General features: G+C 45.7%; 2 protein-coding genes across 2 annotated transcripts in view; one reads left to right on the top strand and one right to left on the bottom strand.

The window, feature by feature from the left end:
• LOC140381113 (guanylyl cyclase-activating protein 2-like) overlaps positions 1-691 on the bottom strand; it is an 8,101-nt gene extending 7,410 nt beyond the window's left edge. Inside the window, exon 1 of the mRNA XM_072465138.1 lies at positions 497-691. Within this exon, the coding sequence (XP_072321239.1) occupies positions 497-691 (195 nt within the window). The remainder of the gene's footprint in view (positions 1-496) is intronic.
• The window catches only part of LOC140381488 (retinal cone rhodopsin-sensitive cGMP 3',5'-cyclic phosphodiesterase subunit gamma-like), a 455,783-nt gene that overhangs the window by 191,394 nt on the left and 255,004 nt on the right, over positions 1-9,385 (top strand). The gene's annotated exons all lie outside the window — the stretch shown is intronic.

Genomic DNA, 9,385 nt, shown 5'->3' with positions numbered 1-9,385 from the left:
TACACACATGTAGTACTTTTACAAACATGTAGTACTTTTACGTAAGAATTCAGCCATTGCACATGATCTAGTAGTAGTTATTAGGTAAATTCCCAGGTCAAGTTTCATGTGTGTGCCGCATTAAATACTTTGTATTCAAATCAAATATCTGCTTTTATTACTGACATAAACCCAGGTAAACAACAAACAAGCGGCTTAAACCGGCTCATGGGAACAACAAGCACAGAAAAGAGTAGAACAAGCTGCTAATCTGAGCCTCTGAGGTGTTGAACTCACGTTTACGCTGTCGCACAGAAGCGTTGCACTGTGGCCTCAGCTAATTATTATTCACGGGCGTATGTTACTCTACTAATTTACTTAAAACGTATGTAATTACAGAAGTTACACAACATCGTTAAGTCGAGTCACGTGACATCTACAATCGCCCCAAGAAGATACGATCAGAGAGAACGTGAATCTGCCTCGTTTGCAGCAGAGTAAAAAACCCTGAAATGACCTGATTGGTGTCGAATGACCGGAACACCGTCTCGATGTAGGTGGACTCCTCCTCGCTGCTGCTCGGGACGCCGAAGATGCGCTTGAACTCGTGCAGATGCAGCGCCCCGCTCGGACACTCCTTCATGAACACGATGCACAGCTCCTGGATCTGCGCTAAACCCATCTCCTCGTTGCGGCTCTCCTCTTGACCCATGTTCGCTCGCCGGGACCCTCTTCTACCCTTTTGGGCGTCGTGTTTGCGGCTCGCTCTGGCTTCTCCACTAGCGATCGCCGGGTCCCTCTGCGCCCGCTCGTCGTAGGCCTACGCATCTACGCTCTTGACCCTTTTGCGGCTCATCCGGGCAGGCGATCGGGCCGGTGATCGCCAAGTGAGTGACCGCCGGGTCGGAGAAGGTCGGCGTTACTGGGTGAAGGAGCCAAAGTCAAGCCGCGTTAATCCGGGCTAATCCGCGGCGCTCACACCTCTGTCCATCGGCTCAGGGGCCGCGGAGGGCGAAGGGCCAGCGGGAGCAGAGCGATCCACTTAACACGAGAATGTTTGGACCGGACAGCAAAGTGGTTTACGCGTTTGGGAAAGGTTCCAATTCAACTGGGCAATTTGAATAGAAATACTGCAATGTCAATAAAGCCTGGTCAAAATCCTGGAATGGAGGCAACTCATATGTTTAAAGATTAATTTATCACATTTATGGTTTGAAGTCTTTATGAATAATGCGTTTGTGTATTTCCAGGGTAGAAATGTCAGTTAGTTTTACGTTTATGGATAAATAAAATATGTTTTTCAAGCCTAATAACGGCATTTGAGCTTCATGAAAAGAGTAGTCGCTGGTAAAGTGTGTGAGATATTGAGTCGGCCCATTTGTCCAGTAAAACCTAAAAAGGAGGAATGACATTTCTATATCAGCGCATGTATCCGAGTGGACTAACTAACCACCTTGATCTTTGGTCCCTGGTTTGTCCAGGAGGGATAGTTCTAAAAGAGTTCAAAGGTCGCACCAAATGGAAATGCGCTGATGCCTGTGTAAAGTCGAGTCGGTACTGACGGAAACGGACCATTATTGGGTTTAATACAAATACAAAAACATGCTTTTCAGATTCCATCACAAACAGAGCTCATTGTCACGAATGGCAGAGCGGAGCCAATCACAGAGCTGGAAACATGATTGTGACAGGTTTGAATAGAACAGAACTGAGACATGTACAAAGGCAATGGTAAGGTCTGAACGACAAGGTAGGGTCCTTCCAGAGGTGGTCAGGGAGGGTCCTTCCAGCGGTGGTCAGGGAGGGTCCAGCAAACAGTATCACGAGGGTCAAAAACACGAATCAAATACAAAACGCTCGATAGCTGGGGCAGAACAGGGCAACGCAGACAATCTCGCACTGAGGTAGAGGAAACGCACACCTAAAATACTACACCCAGTGATCAACAAACATATACAGCTGTGAACCCACTCACAGGTGTGGAGAGCCTGTGATGAGCAGAGAGACAAGGGGGCGGTAACCAGAGAGACAAGGGGGCGGTAACCAGAGAGACAAGGGGGCGGTAACCAGAGAGACAAGGGGGCGGTAACCAGAGAGGAGAACAAGAAGGGAGGGGGAACAGAGACAGAAACACCGTGAGTGAAACAAGACAAGACTACATCACCAGACCAGACTGTGACCATGACAAATACCTCAAGGGTCTATTTTTGCACCACTTGTATTTACAATTTATTCAAAAGTAATTACCCACAATATAAAACACAGTAGCATCCACTTGTATACCTCTAAAGTTCAACTCTAAGGTTCAGCTCTAAGGTTAAGCTCTAAGGTTCAGCTCTAAGGCTCAGCTCTAAGGTTCAGCTCTAAGGTTCAGCTCTATGGCTCAGCTCTAAGGCTCAGCTCTAAGGCTCAGCTCTAAGGCTCAGCTCTAAGGCTCAGCTCTAAGGTTCAGCTCTAAGGTTCAGCTCTAAGGTTCAGCTCTAAGGCTCAACTCTAAGGTTCAGCTCTAAGGTTCAGCTCTAAGGTTCAGCTCTAAGGTTCAGCTCTAAGGTTCAGCTCTAAGGCTCAACTCTAAGGTTCAGCTCTAAGGCTCAACTCTAAGGTTCAGCTCTAAGGTTCAGCTCTAAGGTTCAGCTCTAAGGTTCAGCTCTAAGGCTCAACTCTAAGGTTCAGCTCTAAGGTTCAGCTCTAAGGTTCAGCTCTAAGGTTCAGGTCTGAGGTTCAGCTCTAAGGCTCAGCTCTAAGGCTCAGCTCTAAGGTTCAGCTCTAAGGTTCAGCTCTAAGGTTCAGCTCTAAGGCTCAACTCTAAGGTTCAGCTCTAAGGTTCAGCTCTAAGGTTCAGCTCTAAGGTTCAGCTCTAAGGTTCAGCTCTAAGGTTCAGGTCTGAGGTTCAGCTCTAAGGGTCAGCTCTAAGGTTCAGCTCTAAGGCTCAGCTCTAAGGTTCAGCTCTAAGGCTCAGCTCTAAGGTTCAGCTCTAAGGCTCAGCTCTAAGGCTCAGCTCTAAGGTTCAGCTCTAAGGCTCAGCTCTAAGGCTCACCTCTAAGGTTCATCTCTAAGGTTCAGCTGTGAGGTTCAGCTCTGAGGCTCAGCTCTGAGGTTCATCTCTGAGGTTCATCTCTGAGGTTCAGCTCTAAGGTTCAGCTCTAAGGTTCAGCTCTAAGGTTCAGCTCTAAGGTTCAGCTCTAAGGTTCAGGTCTGAGGTTCAGCTCTAAGGTTCAGCTCTAAGGTTCAGCTCTAAGGCTCAGCTCTAAGGTTCAGCTCTAAGGCTCAGCTCTAAGGTTCAGCTCTAAGGCTCAGCTCTAAGGCTCAGCTCTAAGGTTCAGCTCTAAGGCTCAGCTCTAAGGTTCAGCTCTAAGGCTCAGCTCTAAGGCTCAGCTCTAAGGTTCAGCTCTAAGGCTCAGCTCTAAGGCTCACCTCTAAGGTTCATCTCTAAGGTTCAGCTGTGAGGTTCAGCTCTGAGGTTCATCTCTGAGGTTCATCTCTAAGGTTCAGCTCTAAGGCTCAGCTCTAAGGCTCATTAGAGGAGAAGCACACATAACTCACACTGTCAGTTATTCAGTATATAGGTTGTGGAGAGAACAGTTCTGACTTTCTATTTATTAAGTTTTATTTATTTATTATTTAACATGTTCACTGAACATCAGATCAAGTATTCATGGATTAGAAAGCAGTTTGTTTACAGTATGGTTGCTCCACATTTAGTCTGAGCGAGGTGATATGTTAGATAATTATCCCAATAATGGAGTTTTACTCAAATACACTGAAACTTTAACTCAGACGGTGTTCTCTGACATCTGCTCCTCCAGCGTCTCCACACTAGGGGGCAGTAAGCAGGTCTGGACCAGGGCCTTGCAGACCAGGTAGGGGTCACAGTCTGCAGCAGGGCGTCGGTCCTCCAGGTAACCCCTCCCAGCCTGGCTCACGAGTCCAGGAATACGTACGCTGCACTTCCGTTTCGCGGTGGCCCAGGAAAACGTGTAGAAGTCAGAGTTCAACCCCACATTGTTCAGACGCTCCCGGTTCTCATCGGTGCCGTACACCTCCATGTGCTCGGCGTGCCGATCGCTGCGTGAATGTGTCTGCGGAAAAACAAAACAAACAGGGCTTTCTTTATGGTGATTAATTAAATATATATATATATATATATATATATATATATATATATATATATATATATATATATATATATATATATATATATATACATATACAGAATTCCATAGAAGGCCTGAAACAGCCAGGTCCGAGTGGACAATGTTCTCAGCCTTCTTTGTCAATGTGGTACCAGTGGTCGTAAGGTCTCTGATGCTTGTCGCGGTTTCAATCTCTGACCCGGTGGTGGACACCAGAAGTCAGGGACGCTGTCGAGCTGAAAAAGGAGGCCTATCAAGTATTGTTTGCCTGTGGAACTCCTGAGGCAGTTGACAGGGAGTGACAGGCCAAGCAAGCCAAAGTTCATACATTCGTCGCCAAAGTCTGCTAGCATTTTGCACTTGTAGCGTGTTGTTTAACCATGTATTCATAAGCAAATGTCGCCTATCATGGGCCATTGTTGAACTAAAGCAAATAAAAAGCCATATTATAGCAATATGATTTGGCTACAAGTTGCTATAGTTCTGTTTGCGGTTTCAATAGATCTTAATGTAGGGATGTATTTATTGTGATGTATTCATAATTACACTAATGTAAATAGTGTTTAATGTTGATTTAAATAATTATGTACTATGAATTCAATTGAAAAATGTACTAGCATCTTCTGATGGTCGGTTCTGTTTATCAGGCCAGGGTTTCCGGTCGGGAACAGAAACATTGATGGCGAGCCAGGACCAGCCTGAATCTGAATCATCATCATTTGTTGTGGCCAGTGTGAGGGGAAAATGTCATGTCTTAGCATGATGCCATAAAGGAAAATGTCATGTCTTAGCCCAGTGGTTCTTAACCTGGGTTCGATGGAGGTCAAGACACACATCCGACTCATATGATTCGTGATGACATGCCCCGCTTGGCCAATCTGTGCTGCAGGGAATGTGGCGCTCAGTAGTCGACCTTTAACTGTCGTGATGTACGTCCTGTGATTTCTTTCTTCATATTTTAGACTGAATCAAAGACCACCCCTCTGGGCAAAGTATTTGTGTGGCTGAGGTCGTGTTTTTGCCAATGTTATTACTCGTGTACTTTAATTGATGAGAAATAAATCCCACGGGACTCCGATGTAACAAATAGTTAACAAAGTTTAATCCACAGTTTTGTGACACAGGAGTAATCAAATACAGCTATTCTCAAAAAATAGAATACTACGGTAAGAAAACCATTTGGCTCTATATTTTGCGCCGTGTCTCCTGGGCTCTTTCCTTGCGTGTTTCTTAGCGCAATGTCTCTTAAAGTGACAGTAACACATTTACGTCAGAGCAGGCAAAAGACTACAGATAAATTCTACAAATAAAACAAATGTAATCAAATTAATTTAGCTTATTTAAACAACCAAATTATTTATGCGTGAAACATAAAATTACACATTTATAACAAAATATCAACACTGTAGATTTCCATACGATTGTATACATAAACTAAACTTAGCTCTCACAGTCCTGGTACCAGCTGCACCTAAAAGGGCCAAAGGGACCAGGGAAATCGCCCAGAGTCTTACCTGTATCAAAACCCCTTTTGGGATTAGACCTGTCACCAGCCTGGCCCCAAAAGGGCCAAAAGGACCAGGCCAGAGTCCCAACAGACTAGCCTGTATCAAAGCCCTCCTTTCTGAGCTAAGACTGGGCAATAGCATGGCCCCAAAAGGGCCAAAAGGACCACGGAAAAGGCCCTTGAGTCAAGCCTGTATCCAAGCCCTCCTTTCTGGGCTAAGTTTGGCACCAGCCAGGCCCCAAAAGGGCCAAAAGGTCAGCATCTGGGGCCATTTCCCTTGTCCTTTTCTATAACTACTACTACTACTACTATTTGCGAGCAATCCTTTTCAGGGTGCTGGACAAAAAAATTAAGAAAAGGAAGAAACTTTGTTGTGAAAATGACATGAGAGTGGCACTTGCCACGGTGAAGGTGCATTTCTGAACTGGGTCTGAAAGGCAACAGCAGAAGTCACTGATTTGCAGTAAATATTCATGATTTCTGTTTTTGTGTGAAAATGTTGTTCTTTGAACACAGTGATGTTGATGCACGGTTCATTTTGTGAACCAGTAAAATATATACCTATGTTTTGATTTGAAAAAAAATCATATTTTATATTTCCAATTAAGAAGGGTTCGGTGAATGCGCTTCTGAAACTGGTGGGGTTCAGTACCTCCAAAAAGGTTAAGAACCACGGTCTTAGCCTGATGCCATAAAGCTAAGGTCAACATGTGTGCAACATCCAGGGCACACTTGTTGGGGCTCTGCATGTAGATATCCAGAGAAAACAGCCTGAGAGCTGGGGATCCAAGGATGTCTCACGTGCGGTCCTTTCAATATGTTGAGACTGGTTTTGTGCATACGTGGCACCGGTTGTGCCTTGATAAGTTGGACTCATCTTTGTTCTAGAGTCAGATCATAGAGGGAGAGACTATTCTGTCATGGAGAGCATTTTGGAGCAAGATATCTTGTTTCTATTCTGCCTAATTTCTCTGTTATCGTTTACAGTATTTTTCCTTTAAACTAAGTATACTGCATTTTTTTTCTAAACTATGATCAAGCTTGATTTGTATCTGCAGATTGTAAGGTTATTTTGTCCATTTTGAACTGTTAAAATATGGCACCCACCAACAAACTCAAAATATCTGTATTATAACTAACACTGTGGATCTGGAGAAGGTGATGGACTGCATCCCTTGTGATGGACCTTTGGGAGTGCTCCAGGAGTTTGAGGTTCAGGACCCTTTGCTCAGGGCAGTCCAGTCCCTGTATGACCAGAGCAGGAGCTGTGTTCTTTGTTCCGGTTGCACGTTGGACTTTGCCAGGGCTGTCGTTTGTCACCGATTCATTATCCTCATGGACAGAATTTCCAAAAGGAAAAATATGTCTTGCCCCACCCACTTGGAAGGGGCAAGACAACGTTTTCCTTCAGCGTTCAAGTATCTTGGGTTCTTGTTCACGAGAAGGATGGAGAGTGAGATTGACAGGTGGATTGAGATTATATTTACCAAGCCAGAGATTTCTATACCCAAAGAGATGCATTTCCTTGGTAAGATTGGCCCAAACCCTGGACAGAAACTTAATATACTAAATATACTTATTGACATTTAGAAAGACCTATCCATTTCAATGGCAAACTGAATCCCTCAAACATGTAGGTGTGGTACTCCATACCGACTTTTAATCATTTTAGAGAAAAACAATTTTCCCTATTTAGAAAATCCTTAGAAAATTGAACCTTATCCATGTTTCAATCCAAGCCAAAGGATTGAAACTATTAAAATGAGTGTTTTCCCCATATTTCTCTGTTGGGTATCTGTTCCACCCCCCCTGACACATCAGCCATGACGGCGGGGCCTTCCTCTTATCTACACATGGGACACGCTACCAGAGACCATTGGGCAACAGGAGACGTGGTCAGCCTGTAGGACCTGCCAGGTCCGTCAAGCTGACTATGCCTCAGGAAGTAACTCCAGCTGATAACGGTCACAAACATCGGTTTTGAAGATGGCTCACAGGTTAGCAGCCGAAACATGTCAAGAAGGTAATAACATCTCCTAATTGATTTTCTTTAATAAAGAAGGTACATCTGTGGAAGCTGCATAGTGTCTTACCAGAGCATGAATGACTCTGTACTCACTTGATGCCTCCCTCGGCCCTCATGCTCTCTGTGCTGAAGTTCATGTGGCCTCCGTTGCACCAGCGTGGGTGTTTGATGGGCTTCGGGTGGAACAAGACAATGACTCCGAAGTCCTCACAGACTCTGTGGAGGATGTACCGGGCCATCCAGGCGTGGTCCCCCAGCTCCAGGCCTTCACAGGGGCCCACCTGGAACTCCCACTGGGACACAGATGGAAATGACCTGTTTAGCTCGACTCCCATGGGGCTTTTCTGTGTTGAGTTTACAGGTTGTCCCTGTATTTGGTTGGTCTTGATTAACCTTGAGCACATGCACAATAGGCCACTCCTCCAGCTACTTCTGACCAAACCTGGCTCAGGATCTGGAGAAGTGCACTACGGCCACCCACTGGTCCTGAGGTTCAACCCAGAGACACTGAAGCATGGGTCTCCATGGTGACAATCAGGTGACCAAACCAGCCCAAGAAACATTTTGGATTGGACTGACGAGAGGTGGTTTCCTTAGGACAGCATCTCTGTCCCAAGTGGAGCGACACACAAAATGTATTTTAATGCACCTTTTACATGATAAAATGTCTGCTGTTGTTATTCCCAAAACAAACACCACAACAATAAAAAAAAAAATCCTCCAGACGCAGCTCTTGGAGCAAATAATGATATTGACTAAACTGCTGCGCTCTGAAGTATCTGCGGGTCCCAGACGGGCCCCGGAGCCCATCGCCTCGTAAAGTTAATACACCAAAGCCACTTTCTCCACCTGTTCTGCCATTGCACAGCTACACAGGGAAACACAACAACCCCTCCACTGCACATGTGCGCTGGACGCCTAGGACGCGCGTCTGCTGGTGAGTTTATTCCTTGGACGCGCGTCCGGGGCGTCTGCCTTCAAATGTACCGGAGTCCAACTCGGGCGCTGGGCGAGAATTTGGTCGCAGCAGCAGCGGTGTGAACGCAGCTTTAGTCTTTATTTTGCAGAGCTTTACCTGAGCGGGTACGGCCTCGCCTGTCGTCCCTGCGATCTTGATCCCTGCGTAGAGACAGGCTTTACAGTGACTCATGCTGACGTCTCTTCCAAATACACATTGAGCAGCCATTGCTGTGGGCAGACCAGTAGAGTTGTTGAAGTTGCCTCTTCATAAATCTATCCATCCATCTTCTTATCCGGAGCAGTGGCGCCTGAAGGGCCCGTACGCACTATGGGTACCATGAATCCAAATGCATCTCTTAAGACACAAATGGAGCAGTTCAACAGTGTCAGCGCAGCAAACTGTTCTCCTAAAATGCTGCTGTTTAGTTAGGGCAGTGCTGCAGAAGAAAAATATCTTTGTTTCTGACACGTAACCATAACAACCTGGAAAGGACCTACGTGACGTGCTGGATCTGCCACAGCGTGCATGTTTCACTCAAATGTGAGGATGAGCTGGAGACCTATGCGTGCTCTCAAACCCTATGTCTCTCACTCAGCCATGTGGAGGAGCAGCGGCTCTACTCCAAGCTCCTCCTGTGTTACTGAGCTCCTCAGCTCTGAGGAGGAAACTAATTTCCACTGCTTGTATCTAACATCTTAACCTACAAATTCTGTCATCCTGGTAATGCACATTTTAGGCAACGCAATGGACCTTGGTGTAGTATTCTTAAGTGCCCCAGA

This window comes from Eucyclogobius newberryi, unplaced genomic scaffold (genome assembly GCF_026437365.1).
Source record: "Eucyclogobius newberryi isolate DKJ021-1_F unplaced genomic scaffold, fEucNew1.0.hap1 SCAF_5, whole genome shotgun sequence".
NCBI classification, from domain to species: Eukaryota; Metazoa; Chordata; class Actinopteri; order Gobiiformes; family Gobiidae; genus Eucyclogobius; species Eucyclogobius newberryi.
The sequence above is the reverse complement of the archived record's forward strand: the minus strand, read 5'-3'. Positions and strand labels throughout refer to the sequence as shown.